Genomic DNA, 25,114 nt, shown 5'->3' with positions numbered 1-25,114 from the left:
TGGTGGTGCACACTTGTAATCCCAGCATTTGTGAGGCTGAAGCAGGAGGATCACTATAAGCTCAAGGCCAGCCTGGACAACATAATGACAGCCTGTCTCAAAAAGAAAAGAAAAAAAAAGGATGATAATGAGGAGACAAGCTGTTGGAAAATCAAATCATCTTTTGTCCTTTGAAGTCCGTTATTTGAGTCACAAGAAAGGAAACCTGGACTTACCCTCCATTATGGGGTTAACTAGCCTCATTCTAGGACAAGTGAGCAGAGAGATTGCAATGGTAGGTTCTCGCAAGATGTGGTCCCCTGAAAAATGACAAAATTCATTCTAAGATCAATTGAGTGTAGCTTGATATTTTCATTTTCCAGGCGACTCTTGTCCTTTACTTCCACCCCCATCTGGGGTAGAGGTCCCCACCTCCCCTCCATCTCCTGGCCGATGGATGCTGTCCTTAATTGGGTAGGACAAATGGCCCGTGCTTTCCTGTACTCTGCTTTTTTCCAGAGGCACTGAGACATCCCGCTGGCTGAGTGAGTGATCCCTGACCTTTCAGGGGGGTCGATGGAAGGCTGTTTTCTCTGTGTGTCGGGAAGGTGTGTGGTCTTCTGTAGCATTGCTGTGTGCAGAACTGCGGTCCGTGGATCATGCTGGTCTCTCTCTGCGAGTCACTTAGCACTTGCCTCCTCCAAAGGGGTCCCAGCAATTTCAGGACAGGAGTAGAACTGATCCCAGGGACCTTATTCCATTAGCTTGAATGTGGAATGTAGTAAAAGCAAAATGTCTCTCTACATGTATGTTAGTTTTGTGCATAGAAAGTAGTAATCCTTGACTTAGTCCAAGATTTTAGTTTCTGTTTCTTTGGCTCAAAGTAAGGGTCTTCAAGCTTGTCCTGGTAGATTTGAATATGTGTTTTTAAATGTTGGAACCAATGCTGTACCAGGCACATAGTTAAAGACATGTTGAATTCTTTCCCTTTTTATTCAGTAAGAACGGATTGTTTTTTTAACTGTGGACTTTTGTTTGTATGTTTTTGTTTAACTCAATTCCATGCATTTAGGAGTTGATGGATTTTTATGTTTGCGTCTATCCTTTTCAGTAATTTTTCAGCTGAGATCTGGATTATTACATCATTGTCCTGACTCTGCCCCTGAAGCCCAAATTGCAGCCTCAGTTTCTCTGTAGCCATTCATTAACTGCTCTTAAGCCCATTGGTCCCAGCATGATAAAATGGAGTTACATTTTTCCTTCCAAATCTTCAGTTAGGGATGGGAGGGAAAAGAAGTCAGGTTCGCTGCTGAAATGCTGCAATGCTTTATTTTGTACCAAAAATTTAATGATGAAAAAGAACAATCCATTTATAAGCTCAGCATGATTTATTTTCATTTTTTTCATGGTGCAATTAAATACATTTTTTGTCTTATGTTGCATCCTTTAATTTTTTTCTCTTCTCCTTATTGTGGGCATTTGAGGGGTGGGATTATGTTTTACAGTTCTTTTGTGTCGTGAGTTTCCACCACTGTTTCAGAAATATAAGAAGAACTTTATCAATAGCCAGTTAATGTGTTTAGGGTTGTGCAAATGTTCTTTTTCTTTCATATTTTAATCTGTGGTCAGTGATTATTTGTTTTGAGTTAGATCCTGATTGCTTTCAAATTCCCTAACATATATGTTCTAGCTTCCTATTTCTTTCTTTTTCTCCTTTTCTATTAAATCTTTTGCTTTTCAGGTCATTGCTGAGAATCATCTTTATTTTTTCTGGTTATATTAATTCAAACATTTGAAAATTCACTTTGTTGGCATTCAAAGGAGTTTCAGAATTTTCTCGAACCTTTGTATTTCCCCAGTACTTTCATTTTCTGAGGGAAAAGAGTCACATCCTCGTACAGTAAAGATCTATGTCCCCCTTCTCTCTGATTTACCCGTCAGTCATTGACTTGTATTTGTGTGTAATAAACTCTTCTCTTAAATTGAATTAAATGAAGGGATTATTTCAACCATGTAGCATTACCTTGGTAATTATAAAATTATGGAACCATTTCTCTTTAACCCTGTCTTTTGTAGATTAATTTGTTTTGTTCGTCCAGTTTTACAGTGTGCTTTCTAGTAAATGTAGACTCTAGGCCTCAGCCACCCAGAACTCAAAAGATGATTGTGTTTTTAATTGTGATCCTATAGGAAAAAATGGTAATTGTTGAAAAATTTATACACTTTCTACCATGTACCGAGGTCTTGAAGACCAGCCTCTGGTGTTGGTGCACTAGCAGGTCTTAGAGGTATCAACATACACTCAGCTGTGAGTTAGAGCAGAAGGATACAAGGCAGGGCCAGGAAGGAGAAAAGGGGTAAGAGGCACAGCCCAGTGGAGGCTTCAGAGGAGTCACAGGAGACACACTGCGCTGTCCCAGCAGTGAGTACTGAGAACAGGAGTGAAGCGCTACCTACTTTTCGTTACCAAATCTCAGAGACCTAGCGCCTTGCACGCACCCAAATTCCAGAATCCCCAAAGGAAGATGAGCCTTGGCTATAGAGCACGGTGTACAGTGTAGGCACACAGTGAGCTGCTTTCATCAGTTCTGGGGATGGTAAGAAAGCTTCCTTGTCTAGATCCCCTGCCCAGCCAGGGCTTTACCCCGTAAGTAGCCTCTGAGGGGAGAGCATGTGCTGTGTCACTTTTAGTTAAGGGACTGGAATTTTCTAAAAAAAAAAAAAAATTTCTGTTCAGAGGGTCTGGAAGTCTGTGGCAGTTGATATTTTTCACTTGTGCAAGATGGTCCAAGTAATGGTATCGTGTTAGTAACAGTGCCTAGTGGATAAGCTGTCTTCCATACTTCTGAGGGAATGTTTTTTTAACAGCAATTTCCCCCATAGAAAACCCTTCCCTGAAAACGTGATAAAGGTGCACTCAGATAACAACAGGTAAATCAGCCCCTCCCCATCTGAACATGAAAATATTCACAGACAAGTGGACTGGATATTGAGGTGCTGGAGGCCACATTTTACTTCCTATTCTTGAAGTCTTCTCTGAGGTAATGTTTTCAAGACAGCTGTTTAATAAATTGGCCTAATAGTGGCAGTAATGGAAGGTACTTTTTTTTACCCTGGGTGTGAGGTAATCTCTTCACTGTGGATCCAGACAAAGCCGTCCCTGTCGGGTACCAGATCTGGGTGAGGTGGGGATTCTTTGCGGTCCTGCATTTCACAGGAATGACTTTTTTTTGGCAATACACTGGTCACTTGATTACCTAGTAAGTATGGATTCTTTCTGTTTGCTTGTCTCATTTTGGGGGGCAAAGATGCCTTGGTTGGTGATGGAGTATAAATTTAGCAGTGAACTAGACTAAGATATTTCTCTTGAGGGATGAAAATATGTACAAGTGTAAGAGTTTTTTGTTTTATTGGTTTTTTTAAGGTTTATCAGAAGCACCACAGTAATTCAGAGAAGTAGTAGAGGGTTTTATGGAAGACCTGAAAAAATATGAATTCAACTGATCCCCCAACCTTCCTCCCCTCCTGTGCTGCATGCTGTGTCCTGGCTACAGCAGAGGGGCTTCCATCAGTAAAGACTACCTCTAGCAAAAAAAAAAAAAAAGCCTCAAGGCTCTTGTCAAATAGTCACAGAGTTTAGTACAAGGAAACCAACAAGTAAGAGCACTATGAAGACAGCAAAGTGCAATGATAGATAATAATGTAATGTTTTTAAAAAATGGTTTGATTTTCAGGTTGTTTTCCAATACCTTTTATTAGTCATGGGCAGAAATCACTGTGAATGCCCATTTTTGAATGCTCTTCTCCCCTTCTCTTCGCAGCATACATAAAAGGTGGGTGGATCCTTAGGAAAGCCTGGAAGATTTACAATAAGTGCTACCTGGACATCAATGCCCTCCAGGAACTGTATCAGAAGAAGCTAACTGAAGAGCCCTTGACTTCTGATGCTGCAAATGATAATCACATTGTGGCTGAAGGGGTGACTGAGGAGTCCCTAAACAGACTGAAAGGTGCTGTGAGCTTTGGATATGGCCTTTTTCACCTTTGCATATCCATGGTGCCCCCAAACCTGCTCAAAATCATCAACCTGCTGGGTTTTCCTGGAGACCGCCTACAGGGGCTTTCTTCACTGATGTATGCAAGCGAAAGTAAGGACATGAAGGCCCCTTTAGCTACGTGAGTAGCTATATTGCAATGCTTTGGTAGATAATATAGTGTTGAAAGTAAGTAAACCACAAAAACTTTAAAGGAAACTTCAGGAAAAATGCTTGGTTGGTTGGCAGTACTCTGCCTTACATTTTAAAACCACACCCAAGAGTGCTTTCTGGGCTGCTGGTGGTGGTATAAGCTTCTTTAGTTAGACAACAAGGCACACTCTTACGGCTCACGAGTCCTGTGTTGTCAGCAGGTAGAGTGACCTTATAGTTTACCCTCCAGTGATTTTGTAAGCAGTCTTTGTGTGACTTTGATCATTGTCACATCTGGCAAAGAACTACCTATTTGTGATTTGAGCAGCTTTTCAGCTACTGGTGTTCTTTGTCTGTGATATTGGAGAGATCTTTGGTGAAATATATTTCCACTCATGTCAGCATTGAGGAATTAGGATGTTGACTCTTAATCAGTTGGTTGTTATTTAAAAATCGTTAATTTTTCATTTGAAAAATATTTATGTCCCCCCAAACACATTATATTGGTCCACTATTCTTTGAATTAACAGATTTGTATCTTGCTATCATTTCTCTTTATATGTTAGTATTATTTCATGCTTATCTCCAAGAAGAAATGAATGGAATTAATATTAGTGTGATCTCTGTAAGTGAATTGAATTTATGAGCATATTAGATACATATATTTATATGAAAATATATCACATGCTGGTTTTATCTGTTCGTTAAAGCAGATCTCTGACTGTTCTGTTTACTTGTTTCTCGAGACATTTTTCTTTAACGAGGTTGAAGTAAGGAAATGTTAAGTAGTTTGTTTTTTAAATTGAGTATCTTCAAAAACTGGAGAAAGGACCTGCAAGCTGTTCCTCTCACACCCTTTTAACTCGATTTAATATAATTTGTGACTTTGGGTCCTATATTTAAATTTATATTGAGACTTACACTCTAACTTTTATGAACACAAGAGAAAGTCACATTTTTCTTTGGCAAAAAGTAGAAGCTTTTATTACGAGAGGATGGTAAATTCACAGTGACTGTGCATTGATTTGATTGCTAAAGTGTAGAATTCAGAGATGGACGCCGGTCATACCTCCAGCAGTCCATTTCCAAGGAGCAGCAGAGCTAACCGCTCCTGTTGCCTCTTCTCATCTGAGGGGAGCCTGCTTTTGTGTATATATGTTGTGCTAAAGTGGCAGCTTTCCAAAAACTCAAAACTAATGTGAGAAACAGGCTCTGACTTTACTTCTTTGAAGACTGCTGAGTAAGTTTTCGGCGGGAGTGTGTATGGGAGGAGCCGACGATGCTGTTGGCTGGGAGGCATCTAGAGGACCGGGCTCACAGTCTCCCTCCCCCGCAGACTGGCTCTCCTCTGGTACCACACTGTCGTCCGCCCATTTTTCGCCTTGGATGGCAGCGATAACAAAGCAGGCCTGGACGAAGCTAAGGAAATTCTTCTCAAAAAAGAAGCTGCTTATCCAAATTCTTCCCTCTTCATGTTTTTCAAGGGACGGATCCAGCGATTAGAGGTACAGTGCCTTCCTCTTTTTTTAAAAAAAGAAACAAAGCCTCCGATGATCACATCCCTGACTGCTGCTCGGGGCCCAGGAGCATGGAGTCCTTGTGCCTTTCCTGGCATCACTCGGAGCAGGGCTCTTCCCGGAAGCCAGGGTGTTAGTTACCTTCTGCTCGGGCCATAGGTGAGGCAGGGCTGGGTCCTCCCTGGTAATGAGACGTGATTGAGGTGCATGAGAGTGTTGTTAAACCGCTTAGGTGGAGAACACAAAATATAATTTTCTCCTCCCTGGGTTACTAATAACCCATTTCTAAATTTTGATCTTAGCTAACAATTGATTTGTACAAAAGTCGCTGCCTTAAATGTCAGGACAGCATCATCTTTGAAATAATAGCAATGTTGTCATATTTTCAAGTGCTTCATTTGGCTGGATGTTGTGCCAGGAGCTTTCAATACACAGGCCCGGTTGTTCCTTAGAGCAACCCTGTGCATAGATGATGCATCCGCTGCAGGTTATGTAAAAGAAGCAGGGTCCCAGGCACGAGTCAGTAACTTCTGCGCTCTCCCAGCAGCGAGCCCAGGAGTCCCTTGGCAACACGGGAACTTGCCTGGCTTCTGGAGGGCTCTGCTTCTCCTTTCCCTGCTAACAGCCATGAAAAGCATGAAAATAGAAGAGATCTGTTATATACACGAAAAAAGTGGCCCTTAAATTTTATTCTCCTCCTTCTCTTTGTTTCTCAAATTTCTTTCAAAAGTTGAGAGACAAAGTCTGGGGCTGAGGATGGAGCTCAGTGGGTAAAGCATTTGCCTGAGTGGGTAGAGCATTTGCCTGACATGCACAAGGCCCTGAGTTCAATCCTGGAACCACCAAAAAAGGTCTAGAAGTAACTTTTATTATTTGCTTATGTATATTGACTTCCTCCAGGAACTTTATTTTGGTACTCATTTTATAACCTTTCCTACCATCCTAAAAATGTATAGCTAGCCCTTAATCCATGCATGACTTTGTGTGTACAACTTTCAGTGCACTGGAGATAAAGAGATGAATATAAAAAAACTGTACCTTAAGCAATTTAAGTAGTTCAGACAGGCAAATATATATTAAACAAATCCAACTTGTACACTATTTAAAATATAAGAATATGGCCGGCAATTCAGCTCAGTGGTTCTGCTGCCTGCCTCACAAACTCAAGCTCCTGGGTTCAATCCCAAGTACCAGAAGAAAAAAAAAATACATACATACACACACACACACGCACACACACACAGAGACTGTGGCATCTGCTTAAAGACATCTTAACTATGGCACTTACATATATATATAATACAATTACGTTCAAAAGGGAAAGATAGCATTGATGAAAACAATTCTTAAACTTATGTCCTAATGTCCTACCACCCATTTCTTACAACTAATTATCACTGAATCCATTTGAGGTTTTAATATCATCTGTCCTCAGGTTTACCAGGCACTCCGCTGAAAGTCAGCTGCAGCAATTTCCAGGGGCACATTTGGAGATTTTTTTTTTTTTCATTTTTGCTGAGGAATTTTTTTTTTTTTTTTTATGAGCACAAGGATGATTCACTCTTTTCTTTTTTCTTTTTCTTTTTTTATTTCATACCAGGAATCAAACTCAGGACCTTGCACTTGCAAGGCAGGCACAGTGCCACTGAGCTAAGATCCTGGGCCTATTTTCTTTCTTCTTTTCTCCTGCCGCCTGCCTGCCCTCCCTCGCTCCCTCCCTTCCTTCCTTCCTTCCTTCTTCCCCCTTTCCCTTCCCTTTCCTTTTTTTCTTTATGGTAGCTTTCTTATTGTTTCTTTTTTCCTTCATGAAATGACTCCTTAAACCTGAAGAGCAGTTTCATTTTTTGGTACCAGGGGTCAAACTCGGGACCTCACACTTGGCAGGCAGGTGCAGTGCCCCTGAGTTATATCCCCAGGCCTGAAGAGCAGTTTTCTAATTTTAATTCTTTAAGCCCCCGTGTATGCATGTATATATGAGAATGTATTTTAGCAACTATAGTAATAGTTGATAATTGAAACTATATAGAAAGCTGACCAGGATTTGCATTATTTAAACCCATGTCCATGTTATTCTCTTCCCATTATTTTGAAATTGCTTTTCTTTGCATTCAAGCTCATGAGCCTTTGGTTACATTTCTTCTTCTTTTTTTTTTCTCTTCCTCTTAAAAAGCATGGTTCTCCATCTCTTGTATAATCAGGGAAGATTAATTTTCTTTTCTTTTGAGATCAGATTGTGGCCCTACTTGTGGGCAGAGATACTCAGGCTATTAAAGTTTTTCTGTTCCCTTGGATTTGTACACGAAGAAATAAGATCACGAAGAGAGCAGGCGGCGGAACCATTAAGCCAAATCCCCTACCCCGTGAAGAGAAATTTTAAACAGACTAAGCCCTGTTGCTCCCGTGACCATATCTGAAATGAGAGCTGGGTACAGGATGAGTGCTTTCTTATATTTAAACTTCTTAAAAAGCAAGCGTTATACATTCTGAGTTGCTTTGCCTCACAGTACAGGTTGAGCATCCCTAATCCAAAATCCAAAATGCTTCACAGTGTGAAGTTTTTTGAGCACTAACTTGATGCCCCGGGTGGAAAATTATACACCGGACCGTATGTGAGGGTCTCAGTCACAACACAGATGCCCTAAAAACGCTACATACAGGGACCTTCAGGCTGTGCATAGAAGGCATATATAAAACAGACGTGAACTTCGCATTGAGACTTCCCAAGATGTCTCATCACGAGTGTGTTTGCAGATAACGTACATAGATCTATCCTCATATATATCTACATAGCTATGGATATCTCCACACACAAATATTCCTAATTCCTAAACTCAAAGCTCCCCTAGTCTTAGGTCTCCAAGTAAGGAATACTCAGCCTGTTCTAGATTGAGTGTTTGGTGGAGATTTGCCATCGGGGACTGAGAACTAAAATTTAAAATAGTGTGTAACACAGCACTGTGTGCTAAGGACATACGTAGCACTGGGTGGGTATCTGTTAGGTTTCTCTCCTGTTTCGCCACTGATGAAAGAATGCTCTGCAGTGTTGTGAAGCTTTTGAGCAGAAATGTAAAACTCGGGATTTGTATTTTGCTATGCTTGCCACTGACTTAATTTTTCATTTTAAAATGAAAACGCATAACTTTTAGTTCAACTTTTTATCCCCCCCACACAAAAAAACTTAGTTTGGCATTTTTTTCACCAGTTCAAGTTTCATGGCATCATGGTTTTGGTCTGCACCTCTGTTCATTACTGCAAGGGATAAAGTGATGTTAAAAGTGAGTGTTCACTGTTGTTGAATTGGTTCCAGAATAAGGAACCTGCCACTCCCCAAAGGGTTCTTATAAATACAGTTTTTAGAGTGCATAGTTCTCACTCATTGTGCCTCTTAATGTTTGTTTGTTTGTTTTTCAGCAGTACTGGGGACTGGACCCAGGACCTTTATGCCAAGCCCCTGGCCCTTTTTCAATTTTTTTATTTTGAGACAGGGTCTTGCTGAATTGCTAAGTTGATTAGGCTGGGCTGGAGCCTGTGATCCTCCTGCCTCAGCCTCCCAGAGTGCTGAGATTACAGATGTGCAGCACCAGGCCCAGCTTCCTTTTCTTTCAGAGAATAGGTACTAGATACTGGAACTCCTATGAGGTGAAGGAGCTCATAGAAGTGGTATTTGTCTTGAAGGAAAAAGATGTAAGATCTATTACGGCTCTTGTTTAGTGGCTGCAGGGACAAGCAAAAGGGTATTTATACTTAGCTCTTCCTGGAGGATGGAAAGAGGGTAGCGCTTTCTTGAAATATGAATGCTGTTATCCTTAAGGTGCCCAGACAGCAGTGTTTCATTATTCTGCTCCGCCTGAGCAGGAGCGGAGGAAGTTACTGGAGCATGGCATTCTTCACTTGCCCTTGAGGAACTCTGACTGGGGAGGCTGGGGTATGACTTTCTGTGACCCCTCTGAAGCCCCAACTCTTTATGAAAATGTGCAGACTTCATTGGTGAATTTGCTCGCAAAAGCTCCTCCTTTAGGTGATATGAGCCCCTGCGAGCCTTCTGTCAGCACACAGAGCTCGGCAGGTGGATCCTGTGACACTGTGTCTAGTGACTCAAAAACTGCCAGGCTCTTTTTTACTGACATGTTTCTTTTTTTAAACTGCCTATTTTAATTTTTTGGTGAGTATGTGTTTGCTGTCTGTATAGTTGCATTCCTCATGGGGAGTCGGTACCTGGGGAAGCCAGACTTTTTCATCAGCGGCTTTGGTGTCACATCGCAGTCCTTGAAGGCGACTAGTTCACTGGGCAATGAGCAGATTCCACTTCTCTGTGCTCGTCATTTGTGAATCCTATGTGCCTATCTTTTGCTCGCCTTGCCCTTCATCGTTTGGGGCTGTGCAGTCCCTGTGGGAGAGTGGTTTTCTGTCGCGGATCTGCCCCTCTCCTGTCACCTGCGTGAGCCTGGTTGTAGTGCTGTTGCCGTTCTCCAACCTGCCCCGTCTGGTGGTGCTGTCCTTCCTCCTGTGCTGGCCTACACCTCGGCCTCTCCCCAGCCCTTAGCAGTCACTGTTACCAGCACGTGGTGACCACTGTCCAAGTGACGATGTAATGGTGGCTGTTCATCTTACTGGGTGCTTAAGCCTGTAGTAGGATATCAATTTTCCTTTTCTTCTGTTTTGGAAAAAGGAATTTGTCTTGGTATTGAGAGCTGGCAGTAAAGGTAAGCCTCTGATTAGCAAAATGGGTATGTGAGTAGCTATAGGGTCTAACAGTGTGATAGGTGTACCTATTCCTCCCTGAATTTCCATAATATGAACAATTATTAGGTATTTGGTGCAGGAATTATATTGTACTCTTAGTTTTTTAATGTGAATAGGTAGATACTGGTTTTAGTTTTTGCATTAATTTTTATCCACTTAAACCTATGTTAGTGTTAAGTCTATTCAGATACATGTGATTAATGACTTTTTTTAAGTATTGGGGAGAGTCTGTATTTTAATAAACTATTTTTATTTCTTTTTTGTTTTTGGTACGGGAATCAAACACTGGACCTTGAGCCCATGAAGCGGGTGTTGGCACCACTGAGCTAAATCCCCAGCCCTGGTCCTGTTTTCTCTAAGCAATACATATTTGTAAAATTTTCCTTCTCTTTGGCTTTAATAGTCTACTTTGCATTAACATACACGTATGAAGTGTGATGAAGAAAATGAGGTGAATGTTTAAAGAATGTATGATAGTGAAAGACATGTTACCATGACTCCTCAGAATACTCCTCTTCACCTTGAGCACACTTGTCCCATGGTTCTTGCCTCTTCCTGAAGCAGTTCTGGCAGCCCTCTTTCGTGAGTGTCTTTAGTTGCACTGTCGTGGCTGCCTTCAAATTCTGAACTGATTCAACACATTCGCCTCTATGGTCATTTGACTTTGGGGAAGAGCCAGAAATCACATGGCCAAATCCGACGAATGAGGTAGATGAGGACACACCACGGTGTTTTTCTAGCCAGTCTTTCTGTTGGACGGCCCTTGGTGGCAGCATTCACCGTAGTTAAGGTCACACCTCACAAAGACACAGAAGAGGACTTCCAGAGCTGCTTCAGAAAGTGGCAAGAATTGCAGGACAAGTGTGTTCGAAACAAGGTGGAGAACTGTGAGGGGGATTAATGGCAATGTAATAATTTTGCTTAATAATTTTTAAAACTTTAAATAGTCGCCATATATTCACCGTATATTTTGATCACCCGTGTGTGTGCACGTGTGTGTGTGTGTATTTGATTCCCTGGATATGGATACTTTCACATACATCCCTTATGTGATATAATGAATTAATATAGCTAATATTTAATGTCTCTTTATCTCTAAATGAATGCCCAAATACTTGAATGACTGAAAGTAGTTATCTATAAAGCTAAAAACATAGTCTAATGAGGTTGCTTTCATGCGAAGATTTTTAGGACTGACTTTGAAACTGTCTCCCGAACTTGAGCCCATAGTTGTGAATATCCTGTGAGCTGACATTGGAAAACCTTGGGTTTGAGTTTGGGGACAGCCCAAAGTCACACAGTAGCAGATACGGTGAATAGAGTGGATGAGGACCCTGCAGTGTTCTCACCAGCCTCCCTTGCCACTGGATGTCTGGGCCCAGTGTCAGCCTGGCCCGCACTGTGTATTTATTTATTGAACAAGTAAGAGGCAGAGGGTGGCCTTCTACTGGGAGTCTCTAACTAGATACAGTAATCTCTCCGTACCCATGGGTGTCTTAGTGACTTTCCTCTCATTGCTGAGACAACATACCCACCAACCAAAGTTAAAAGGGAAGGGATTTATTTGGCTTAGAGTTCATAGAGGTTCCAGTGCACAATTGGCTGGTGCTGAGGCTGGGGTGGCAAACAGGCCTTGAAGAGGAGACGTGACGTGGCGCACACAAGGTAGCAAAGGTAACAAGGGTTTAACAGCGTCTTTCTGCCCCTTTTACCATATTCAGACTACTGGGATCAGTGCGGCACCAAACTGATTACTCACATGTAGTGGTTTAGTAATCACAGGCCCTTGACCCCAGAATCACACATTCCAGTTTCAACTACTTCTGAAAAAGAAAGTCCCACCTGATCCGCATGAGGCTTTGTGGGACATCAAAACACAGCGCATAGCAGTGGGGGATGGGTTCCGGGATAGCTTGTGGATGTCAGAATCTGGATGCCCGGTCCCTGATATCCATTTCTGTTGGAAATACATATGACTTCGGCGTATCTTCCCATGTTAAGTCATCTCTAGATTACTTCTAATACCTAGGACCTTGTAAATGCTATGTAAATAGTTGTGGAAGTACCTCATTTCGGGAATAATGACAAGAAAAAAAGCCTGTACATGTGCAGTATGTACTGGAGCAATTTTGTTTTTCTTATTTGCCAGTTTATGTTGATCGAATCTGTAGATGGAGAACCTGCAGGTGTGGAACACTTGGATACAGAGTGCTGGTTGTATTTAAATTCCTTGTGCTGGCCAAAGAATCAGTTTATTTTTTCAGGGTCCAACTTTTATTTCAAGGTTGTATCTTTTATAATGAGTTGAATTTGCCAGGTGTGGTGGTGCATGCATGTAATTCCAGCACCCTGGGAGGCTGAGGCAGGAGGATCACAAGTACAAGTTCAGTCTGGGCAACTTCATTGAGACCCTACCTCAAAAAAAAGGGTGGGGGATAGAATAGAATAAAAATAAAATAAAATAGGACTGCAAATGTAACTCAGTGGTACAATCCCTATACTGCCAAAACAACAGTTTAATTGCACCCCACAAGCCTGGCAGGGCCCTTCACTGTAACTCTCAGACGACTCCAGTGGCACTTCTGTGGGAACAGAATGGAAGTTTGCACGTGTCACAGTGAACTTCGTCCTCTGTGTGTGTGTGCGTGTGTGTCATGCACGCACGTGCGTCTTATGCACAGGCAGACACAGAAGCAGCGCTGGTCTGTCTGTGGCTTCCGCTGAGTGAGCCCCTGCAGTCTGTCAGAGTGGAGGCCGAGCGGTTCCTGTGAGGCCGGTGCCCGCTGCCATGGAAGAGGACAGAAGGACCTAGCCTGCTCCCTTCCGGACCCTTCCTGCACCTCGTCTGCCTGCTGGCAGCTGCCTTTGTTTTTCTCTGCCCACCTGCAGCTGCTCTGTTCTCCCTCCTGGCCCTTCCTGCCAGGGAGGGGGTGCTAGAGGCGCCCCCTCACCCCTGGACAGCCCCTGCAGGGGTTCCTTTGATGGCTGACCTTTACTGCACATCACCCTGGGGTGCCTGTTCCTCCTGGGCGGGCGGGCGTCTCTGCCTCACCATCTGTTCGCTGCGGGCCGGGCCTGTATCTGCCCTCCCGCCCACCATTCTTTTAGGTATGGGGGGGGCTTTAGAAAATTTGCTGATGTTTTTCATCTGCGCCCCCAAATAACTGGGAGTTCTGTGTGATTCCTCAGCCCCTTGTGTGCGGTAGGGACAGAAAGTGAGACATGGATTCCCATGGTGATTCATTTACCAGACAGCGGAAAGAGGAGAGACCTAGGGGTCCCTGGAGCAGAGAGCAGGGGTCGGGGTAGCGGGGATGAATGGCGCGGCGTTTCTCTGCCCTGCTGAAGGGCACCCGAGCCTCTGTATTTACACAGCATGCCCTGTCAGCATGATGTAATGTTGTTATTTATAGGGTGGAGAGAAAGGCAGCTGTGGGAAGAGAAGTAATTCCCTGAAGGTCTGTTAATTGTAGTCTTCTCTTCCTCCATCCTACGTGGTTCTCTTAATTACTTCAAGAACCGCCCCCCCGCAAAAAAAATAGGTTCACTGTTTATTCTTAGAAGCACAGAAAATGAGGGATTGATTTGATCTGGTGCAGAGGAGATGGAGGATGTATTTTTCTTCACTTCCCAGTGAGACAAATCCATATTGTGTGGTTTAATAACTGTTCGCTGAAATGAGAAGACCATAGCAGCCCAGGCTGCTAATAAATAAAAGGCACTTGCTGTTCTTTTAACTCTGTCCTGCAGGCCGTGGGGTTGGCCAGCACTGGCTTGTGTCGAGTTCTATCCCCAAGCTTCCTGAGTGCTCCTGAGTGGATGAGCTTTCCTTGGCCTGCATCAGCTGGGGTCCCAAGGGCAGGGGTCAAGGGCACCATCTATCGCTGGGCGCCCGCCGTCGCCATGTGCTGTAAAACCAGTTTTCCCTTAATCAGCGTTAGCGCTGCGTTGCACCTCAGTGGGTTGTCACAGAGTCTTTCTGCAGGCCAAAGGTGACAGGGGATCTCATATTAAAACACTCTCCCATAGTCTAAGATGCTAAGCAACTTTATGTAAATACCCACCCATCAGTGGTGAAATTCTAAGCTAATTTAGTTCAAATTATTTTGTGACCTTTAATACACACGCCTGAGGTTTTATGTACTTGGTTTACAAATCTTACATTTACTTGCATTCACATCATTTTCATAAGCAACAGACATGCAAGCGGGCTATGTAGATTTCCATTTGCTAATAATGTGATATTTTCCCTCTTGCTGTAAGATTGTTGAGATATTTGACTGTCATTGTTTCATGGATACCAAGTCTGATAATACCTTAGTGGAGTTTTCTTTCTGCTTCTCTCTTGAGCTTCCTTGTGTTAGAGCTCCACAGAAATCGTTATTAGGGTCAAAAGCATGAACAATTGTGTTATCCTTGTTGCATGGTGAGAGATCATACTCAAGAAATAGTGGGCCTGAGTACAGACACGCACTATTTTATGAATGGTATCAGCATCAGTATTCTGCCCCATAGTTTTTTTTTTCCTTATTTTTAATGCCCACAATGATGCAGATGAAAGCAGCTTAAAGATTGCTCTTAAAGAATTACTGAGGGATAGGGTTTTAGCGCAGTGGTTCCACTGCCTGCCTCGCAAGCACAAGGATAGGAGTTTGATCCGAGGTACCAAAAAAAAAAAAAAAAAATTACTGAAAAGACGTCCCAGTTCATGTATCCCAGGCCTTGGAATAGCTAGAAAGGCAGTGGCCCCTCTGCTAATGGGGTTATAGCCCTTTCCAGAAGCACAGCTTGGGGCCTGGGAGTGTAGTTCAGGAGTTGAACACTTGCCTCCCGTGCTCGAGGCCCTTGGTTTGATCACCATTTTCCCCCCCCAACCCCTGCCATATCACAACTTGCTTTTTGGGGGTGCAGAAACTGACAAACTTGTCCTAATCCTCAGAATACCCAAAATAGTTGGAAAAGAGGAAAGTTAGAAGACTCAGACTTCCAGTCTCAAAACTTACTGCAAAGTAGTCAAAACTGATGCTGGCATAAGAATGAACGTATATATCGGTGAGAGCCGAGAAGGAAACCTGACATTTATGGTCAGTTGACTTTGGATGAGGGCGCTGAGACAAATCAGTGGGCAGAAAATAGACCCAACAGTTGACGCTGGGACAACCGAATAGTCTCGTGCAAAAGTGTGGCGGGGTCTTTGTCTCACTTCAGACACAGAGATAACTCGAAGTGGATCCTAGCCCTAAATGGAGGACCCAGGATCCTTCCTGGTTGTGTCCTCACATGGCGAAAAGTGGACCGGAGAACCATCAGAGGCACCAACCCCAGTCCCTGAGGGCACCACCCATGACTGCCCAAAACTTCGGGCTCCTCACAGCAGCCCAGTGAGGTGCAGGATTTCAGCACGAATTCTGGGAGATGCAAACATTCCATCCCTCATTAGCAGATAATATATATGCACGCTTAAAATGTGAATACTAAGATTCAGGGAGCAGGTTCTTATTAGGCTATAGAAATAAACCTATTTTATTTTTAAGTGTGGTTAACTTAATTTTTTTTAACCTTTTAGAGAAATCAAAGTGATTAAACTGACATTAAACATTTAGAAGAATTCTCCTACAGCTTTGCTGCTGAATAATGTTTTAAAGTCAGTTCTTTAGTAACTTCCCTTACTGCTTCTGTTTTAATGTGTAGACTTATTATTACATCAGTCTTAGTTTAGTATTGTTGTTTTCTGCTTTCACTATTTGTTGTTGTATTGTAGTGGTACCGGGGATCAAATACATGACTGAGCTTAGCTGAGTGGCTTAGCCTGGCCTCAAATTTTGCAACACTCCTGCCTCGGCCTTCCAGAGTACTGAGATTACAGGCATGTGCCACCATGCCAAGTTCCACTTACTGCTTTTTAAACATATAACTGAATGCTATTTCAAGTCTGTAAAAAAGTAGAATCTTTGATATATTAATTTATATTTTCTTAATTATATGATTAGCCTTTGGATTCTCATGTTGGTTTTTAGAAAGATTTGATTTTTTTATCAATTGTTTTTCATTTTGTTTCCAGTTTTCCTTAAATTTCTTCATCCATATTTAGTTGCACTTGATGCATACTGTTTCCCATTGCCCTGTGGAGCTGTGTTTGTCATTGCTCTTATTTGTCTCTGTCTCTGTCTCTGTTTCCAAGGAGACTTCTTCTTAGTGTCAGATTAAGAAGATGCTCTTAGCATTTCAGTGGGTTTTCTGTTATTGTGAACATGGGTTTCACGTATCCACCCAGTCCGTGTCGCAGTTCTTTGTGATTTCTCACTTTCCTAATGCTAATAAGTATGTATGAACTCCCACTGTGGGGGTAAGGATAATACAGTCTCGTTTGGGAGAATAACATTCTTCACTTTTACCTACCCCTCATTCAAATCTCTTTTGTAAAATTGTATATTTTCTCATAGCATCGTATTTGAATTCCTGTTAGTTTTGCTTTTAGAATTTTTGTATTTCTAAACATTTTTTAACTGATAATAAAGATGTACATATTTATGGAACATTGCATGATGTTTCTGTGCATGTATTCCTTGTGCAGTATTTAAATCAGGTTAGACATTTCCCCTCAAACATTTATCATTTCTTTACAGTGGAAACTTTCAAAGTCCTTTCTTCTAGGCTTTTGATGTCAGTCTTTTTTTTTTGGTACCAGGGATCAAACCGGGCCCTTGTACCTGTGAGGCAGGTGCCAGAACCACTGAGCTAAATCCCCAGCCCTCTTCTAGCCTTTTGAGATATGCATGTGTTAGCTTTCCATTGCTGTGACAAAATACATTTAAAAAAAATCAATGTGCAGGGGAAGGATTCCTTTTGGTTCACAGTCTCAGAGGTTTCAGTCCCTGGTCAGCTGGCGCCATTGCTTCAGGCCGGCGGTGAGGCAGAAACGTCAGGGTGGGAGGAGGAAGGCTGCTCACCGCATGGTAGCCATAGGAGGCCCAAGACTAGGAGGACTAGGAAGGGCACCAGGGACGGGACACACCCGTAAAGGGACCCTCGTCCTGCCCTGCTGCCTCCACTCGGCCCACCTCCTGGTCACCCGTCCAGCTAGGAACTTGTCAGTGGTTCGCGTCTGTGGATGGAGCTCGCACCCTTGCTGTCCAGTCGCCTGTCCAGGCCCTACCTGTGGGTGCTGCTGCATTGCTGACCTGGCAGCCGTGGGGACATCTCATATCCAGACTGGAACGGTGCAGCAGTGCCCGCCGTCTCCGCTCACCCTCCTGTGCTGTAGCAGACAGAACTTCGTACTCTCCTTTACAGTGTTGGACTCTTAATGTTGAAGCACACCGGTCCAGAAGTCCTGGCGTTTCTCTCTTGCCTAAGTGTGCCGGTCCTCAGTTCTCTGGTTTCCTATAGAGAGCTTGTTAGCATTGGGATTTTTACCTTGGCCCTTTCATCTTCTCTCTGTAACACACACACACACACACACACACACACACTCACTCACTGTTTCATTTATTGTTAACTTCTCATGAATCTGCCTACAGTTAACTATCTTTGTGCTTACTGGTTACTTCAAACACCATAAGATAACGTGTGCCTGCGTTTCACAAACCACAGACTTCTTCACCAGGCTTGACGATTCTCAGAAGCAATGGGTTAGAGCTGCAAATGGAGCAGGATGCGTTTTCCCCATGGCCATGGCCACAGGGACTACCCCTGCATCCTGTGGTTTGTCCCTGCAGCCTTAGCTCCTTTCTGGTGCCTGAGCCGGCAGGATTAACAAACACCAGCATTATTTCAATGCTGCACACTGGCTCCTAACCGAGGACTTCACAAGCTTTTTCATTGCCAGGGGCATGAACTGCTGGCTTGGGAAGCAGAGCTGGCGCTATGGATTCAGGGACGCCTGGAACTTGATGTGCTTTGGGCACGGTGGTTTGGCCCAAGTCTCCAAGGGACCTTGGCCTTGTCTCTTTCCACTTTTTTTTTTTTTCCAGCTGTAGAGACAGAACCTTTTACTAGGCAGCTGCAGCATGTAGTGATCCTCTCAGCCCAGCTTTCCTAAGGAAAAAATTGGTACTGGGGATTGAACCCCAGGGCCTTTGCACTGATGTATATACCATGCGCTTTTTAAAAAAATTTTTGAGCCTGAGATTTAGCTCAGTGGTGCCACCTCCTGACACAAGCACAAGGTCCTGAGTTTGATCCACAGTACCCCCACCTCCAAAAAAACAACAAAAAAAACCCCTTTGAGACAGGGTCGCACTGGGATGCCCTAGCTGGGCTCAAACTTGTGATCCTCCTGCCTCAGCCTCCCAGAATGGTTGGATTGCAGACATTCACCCCTATGCCTGGCACTAATGAAAATCTTTGATTTTTTTTTTTTTTTTTTTTTTTTTTTTGGTACCAGCGATTGAACTTGGGTCCTCCCGCTTTCAAGGCACGTGGCGGCACCACTGAGCTAAATCCCTGGCCCAAAAATCTTTGATTTAAACAAAACATAACATCAGTAGAACCCATACCTGATGACTGGCACTGATAACTATTCAGACTTTCTTATGTCTTCATATTTGTTCTTTAAGATCTTTACTTTGAGAATTTTTTGAAAAGCTATCAACATGGGGATTCTTTAGTAAGAATAACTTTTTTTTTTAAAATTGCCCAGATGTTACATAGCCAACTCCATCCCTCTGTGTTTCATTTCTCCTTGTCACCTGTCTCTCCAGAGGACACCCAAGTGTTTGTTTTGGATTTTTCATGTTTCTTCTGGCTCAAGCCACGGGTGGTACATGCGCATCTGTCCCCTCAGGTGGCTGTACCACTTGTCCTGTGCTGCTGGACGGGACAGTGACACAAGTACCACCCATGGCTCCAGCCAACAGGATGAATGTGGTAAGGCGAAATACATCATTTTACACTTAAACAGGCCTGACCATAAACAGCTTGTGTTTATTCCTCCTGGACAAAATCTGGAGTTTCTCCTGGTGAGTCTGAAGCAATTGGTGGGAAACTTAATTGCCACTTATTACTAGTGTTTATTCTGAATGTTGAAGAAATATTGTGTTTCCCAGAGCTTTTAACAGGTAACAGCACTAATTTTTTAAAAAAACATCTTTCTTTCCTAAGAGCATTTATTTATATAAATTTATATATTTCAACATTCCCTAAGAGTACAAACAAATTATTTCCTGAGATCTAACTGTGTTGGTTAGGAAGTTGGTGCTGGAATTTGGAATTTATTGTCTAAATTTTACTTTTCTTTGTTATACTCTATACCTATTAAGGAAAAAATATATAGTAATTTCAACATTTCAAATTAATTTTTCAGTTGAATGATTTGGTTTCTAAAAATGAGCTAGAGAGCTGGGAATTTAGCTCAGTAGCACTGTGCCTGCCTTGCAAGTGCAAGGTTGTTGAGTTTGATCCTCGGTACCAAGAAATAAAAAATAAAAATAAGCTAGACATTTACATTGTTCTAGAGCACAGAAAATAGGGGAATATTTTCAGCTAGTTTTATAAGCATGGCATGATCCTGAAACCAGACTGCTAGACAAAAATATGTAGGTCCTTGTTCTGGATATAGAAACGTGGAATTAGTATTAGCCAATCAAATCCAAAAGTGTAATTTTTGGTTTTGTATTTATGGTCCAGGGCCTCACACATTAGGCGGGTGCTCCACCACTGACCTGAATCCCCAGTCCTTGAGACATGGGTCTCACTGTGTTGCCCAGGCTGGACTTGAACTTGGAATCCCCCTGCCTTGGCCTCCTGAGTATGTGGGATTACAGATGAGCCATCTTGCTTGGTCCAGTACTGCATTTTTAAATGCCAAATTACAATCCAGCAGGGCTCTTTTTCAGCAGTCCCTAACTTTTTGGCATGAGGGACCAGTTTCATGGAAGATAATTTTTCCACAGACTAGGGGAAGGGAATGGTTTGTGATGATTCAAGCACATTACATTTATTGTGTGCTTTGTTTCTGTTGTTATTATTTTTGTATAATGTATGAGATGATTTTACAATTCACCATAATGCAGAATCAACCCCTGAGCTTGTTTTCCAGCAAATGGACAGTCCTATCTGGGCGTCACTGGAGATAGTGACACCCAAAGTGTGTTGCTTATGTCCAGTTCACTCTGTAATCTTGTTTCGGTGGCTGTCATGCAACCAGAATGGAAGCAGGCTTCTCAGTGCTTTTGTGGCGGTCAAGGTATTTCACCTTGACTTTCGTCCAGAAGTTATGAAAATTTTGAAGTTGTCTCAAACATACTTTTAAAGCCACCATCATCTGTGACTTCAAGCGATTGATTCTCTTCTAGGACCAAGGTGATTCACCTGGCTGATCACAAAGGGATCACAGATCCAATGTTCCCAGTTCAGGAGTCTTTTGTGGTTGGGAAGTAATGTTGAAACACTTTTGCAGACTGAGGTAGGTGATCAGGCACCGGCTGAGGGAAAGAAGGCCCTGGCATAGTCTCTTTCAGAATCTCTACTAATGTTTGAAACATGTCAAAAATCCCAGTGTTTACTTGTCTGCCCCATAATTCCGGTTTGACTTTGAATGCAGCCACTCTGTCTGCCAACTTGAACACAGGTGTCATTCTCCCCTGAAGTGACTGATTGAGTTCCCTGAACAGGTAGAATGTATTGCATGAGTAAGCATGTTTCACAGCCCCTTCTGTGTCACTGAAATGTGCTGCCAGTGGCGAATTTTTCTAAAAGAAATCTCTAGAGTGGCCTTCATAACTCAGAAACTCTGGCCAGTGATCAACCTTTAAATAGCTCACTTCTGTGTTTTAGAGAAAATGTGTGTAGTTGACAATTGTACTCACATCTTGTAAAAACTTGTTAAGTTCAGGTGACATTTTTTAGCTGCCAGCATCTCTCTGTAGATGACACAGTGCAGGGAGGATCCACTCTTGACCAATAATAGAAGACTTTTGAACTTTAGCAATGCGGTTAGCCTCTAAGCATGATGCTCTCGGCGCAGACACTGTGGCCATCAGTAATTGCTTCTATTCTTCAGGCTCATTTTTTTTTTAAACTTTGAAGACTTGTCTCTTCATGCGCAGAACTTAGTCTGCATGTGGCGAAGCAGATTTGAAGATTCTGAAGATTCATGGCTTCATTGGATAGCAGATCACCACATATTATACTGACGCATCTTGGAGAATGTGAATTCTGCAGCGAACCTGAAATTTTAGTAGAACTCTTAGTATTTTTTCTTTTTTCTGGTACCAGGGATCGAACTGGGGCCCTTATACGTTCGAGACAGGTGGCGGAACCACTGAGCTAAATCCCCGACCCGTTTTTTCCTTTTAAATGTGGCTTTCTTTCTGTTGGCAGTGTAGAGACATCTGCTTTCTCGTCATCAACTCTCTGCCCCTGCTCATAGAGGCTCTCCTGTGGTGTTTGTTTTCTGCTCATTTTGGCAAAGGTTAGCTCTGGCTACCAAGCGGACTGAGACAAGTGCAGTGTGCAAGAAAGGCACAGAAAGAAGCGGTAAATAAAATCATGATCAGGCCACATGCAGGTGAAATAAGTGTTGAATTCCAATTAAAAGCCTGCCACCAGATGCAGCTTAATTGTCACTCATCATTCAATTATTATTTGTCCCCTGGAAATGTGTTCCTAATATTTCTGGTGTTAAGGAAGTGATAAAGCTTTAAAATCCTATTATATGTGAAGAAAGGCAGTACCCCAATCCATATATTTTTTTTAAAAGACAAATTGATTAGCAAACTTTAAATTAAAAAAAAAATTGCTTCTTTTGGTCAAAAATGACATCAACATGCCAGGCGTAGTGGTGCACCCCTGTAATCCCAGCACTCAGGAGGCTGAGGCAGGAGAACTGCCACAAATTTGAGGCCAGCCTAGACTTACATAGTGAGTTGAGGGCCAGGCGAGACCCTGTTTTGAAAAACTAAAAAAATGGCATCAACAAAACAGGCAGCAGATCTTATTTTTTAGTGCCATGTTAGAAATATTATGTTAAAGAAGCTGGGTGTGGTGGTGCTTGCCCGTGTTCCCAATATGTTGGGAGGCTGAAGCAGGAGGATCACAAATTCCAGCCCAGCCTGGGCAAGTTAGTCTTAGCAAGATCCTATCTTAAAATTACAAATAAAAAAATGAGCTGGGAATGTAGCTTGGTGCAAAGGTCCTGGGTTCAACCCCTGATATTAGGGGGGAAAAAAGAACAGAGAAAGCCAGGGTGTGTGTGGGGCTTGCCATGGTCCTGTATTGTAACTGGTGTTCCTAGCCAGTGTGTGAACAATTCCGGCGTAGAACAAGTCCAGTATGAGCAAACTTGTCATTCTTTGCAAATGATTTGAATGTATCCATCCAAAATCCAAGAGCAAAAGATGTTCCAATCATGCGAATTCCTAAGAGTATAATAATGTGACACACAGAATTGACTTGGAAATATCCACTGTTCTCATACATACAAGAAGGACTTGGAACAAAATGGAGCAGCAAATCCCTTTTACAATTGCTACCTATGTTGGAAGATGTCAGGAATATACCTGTTGGAAAGGAAGGCTTGAATAACTGCAGAAACACGCTGTGTCCCAGTTGTCACAATGCACTGGCTACAGGTTATGCTGATTGTAATTTGGCAAAGAAAGACTTACACTTTTTGTTCTTCCAGCCTTTCTAAGCAAGTAAAGCAAGCCGACATTTCTATTAGTTTACCAGTGAAGAAACTGAGGCTTCACATAGTTTTTCTGATTTGGCTCCTCCGTGCATAATTCAGGAGACAGAGTCAGTGTGGTGTGAACCCATAGTGGCTGTGTCAGACGAGCCCATTTGCTGTATTCTCTTCAGGCCAAAAGTTCACCCAAATCAGGTATCCACTGAGAATAATTCTTTCTCTCTTCTGCAGCAGGTATTTTTAATTTGTAGCCATAAAAATTCTCATAGATTATCATGTATTTTAACTTATTTTGGTGAAAACAAGGGCTTTAATTAATTGTTGTTCATTGTAATTCCTCTAAGAATGATGAGGATAGAATTAATTTTGTAGTTATGCCCGCTTTTGGGGAAATGTCGTTAAGTTCTGTGATAGTCTTTGTACTTTCAAATTTTGTTAATCCCTTTAACAGAAGGAGCATGGCACTTTCTTCACAGTTTAATCTTTAACAAAAAATCAACGGTATTCTTTTTCTACGACTGTGTCATATATTGCCACAAACTGGCTGGCCTAAAACAAAGGGTACTTATTGTCACACAGTCTGGAGGCTAGAAATCCAAAATTTGTTCCGCTGGGTGTGGAGGATCCAACTTGACATAACTATAGCCATCTTGGTTTTTAAACTGCCATCCACAGCCGGGAGTTGGTAGTGTACACCTGTAGTCCCTGCACTCAGGAGGCTGAGGCAGGAGGATTGCTGTGTGTTGGAGGCCAGCTGGAACTACACAGACCCTGTCTCAAAAAAAGAAAAAGTTAAACTGCCCTCTTAACTTCCAGCTGACCATTACACATATTCCAAACCTATGGGATAGAGTCTGAGATAGTCAAGCATTTGTTGACTGATGTTTGGCATGTTAATAGTTTTTGAAAAGACACATGCATATTCCCGTTGACTACCAGGTCATCTTTGTCTAGTGTAACACATAAACCCCTTCATTCTGCTTTGCAGTACGGGGGTCCCCCTGCCTTCTCACTGCCCAAGACATGTCTCAGCCTGTAAATCCTGAATAAATTACATTTGGGCAGTCCTGGGTTTGCTCTTTCTTTGGTTTACAGAACTTTCCATTTTGGGTGGCAGAAGGCCACTGGGCCAAACAAAATCAAGGTGTCTGCAGAGCCTTGCTTCCTGCAGAGGCCGAGGAAGACTCTGTCCCTTGCCCTTCTGTGTCTGGTGGTTACCAGCTTTTCCTGGCTTGTGATCAGATCGCTGCAGTCTCTGCGTCTGGCCACTGCGCTGCTCCCCTTCCATGTGTCAAGCTCTGTCTGGATCCCCCTTTATAAGGCTGCAGGTGACTCCTTTTATCAGCCACCACATAATCCAGGGGGGCCCTTCAAGATCATTAGCGTAACCACATCTCCATACGCACGTCCTGAAGAAAGCATGCTTTGCAGGGACCATAGCAAACGAGTACTGGTCAATCCCTGGTTTATTGATCTGGACCAGTTGCTTATTTGAGTTTCACTCCCGCTGAAAATGGAACTAACCGTGTCTGTCTCAGAGAGTTGTTTGAAAGGGCTAAGGGAAATGATGTTGCTTCAGGTATTCCTTCGTAGTTTCCTTTTTCTTGCACTCGAAGCTGAGCTTTGACTCGTCCTTGTGTATCAGAGCCTCGTCTCTCGCTGCCGAGTCACGAGTCGCGGTTACTGGGTATTTTCTGTCCTCTGAAGGGCAGTGTGACATTGCACTGTGGTCATGCACTGACCTCGCAGCTGGGGTCAACAGCTTGGTGACGGTGATGGCCCATCTAGATAGATCCTGCGTGGGGAAGTCGGGTGTCATTCACAAAGCAAGTAGGAGATTCCTGTGAAGCAGAACCTTAACGCATGCTTCGTGTGCATAGGTGTGTGGTGTGGAGTGCAGAGATGAGGGAGACAAAGAGCTGTTGATCCAGACACGGAAAAGTACGGAGGGTAGCAGGTATCCAGGTGTCTGCACATGTGCACACACGTGTGCTCAGAGAATTTTTTTTAGCACATCAGTATTCGGGCTCGGGCGCTCTCTCTCATATATATATATATAT

At 42.9% G+C, this 25,114-nt stretch overlaps 1 protein-coding gene across 3 annotated transcripts in view; it reads left to right on the top strand.

The window, feature by feature from the left end:
• Positions 1–25,114, top strand: part of Ttc39c (tetratricopeptide repeat domain 39C) — a 55,362-nt gene that overhangs the window by 10,824 nt on the left and 19,424 nt on the right. For all 3 annotated transcript variants that reach the window (XM_010643872.3, XM_010643843.3, XM_010643853.3), the window contains 2 exons: positions 3,801–4,155; positions 5,503–5,671. In XM_010643872.3, coding sequence (XP_010642174.1) covers positions 4,034–4,155; positions 5,503–5,671 — 291 coding nt within the window. In that variant the 5' untranslated portion in view covers positions 3,801–4,033. The remainder of the gene's footprint in view (positions 1–3,800; positions 4,156–5,502; positions 5,672–25,114) is intronic.

This window comes from Fukomys damarensis, unplaced genomic scaffold (assembly GCF_012274545.1).
Source record: "Fukomys damarensis isolate Sample0158 unplaced genomic scaffold, DMR_v1.0_HiC HiC_scaffold_30, whole genome shotgun sequence".
Taxonomy (NCBI): domain Eukaryota; kingdom Metazoa; phylum Chordata; class Mammalia; order Rodentia; family Bathyergidae; genus Fukomys; species Fukomys damarensis.
The sequence above is the reverse complement of the archived record's forward strand: the minus strand, read 5'-3'. Positions and strand labels throughout refer to the sequence as shown.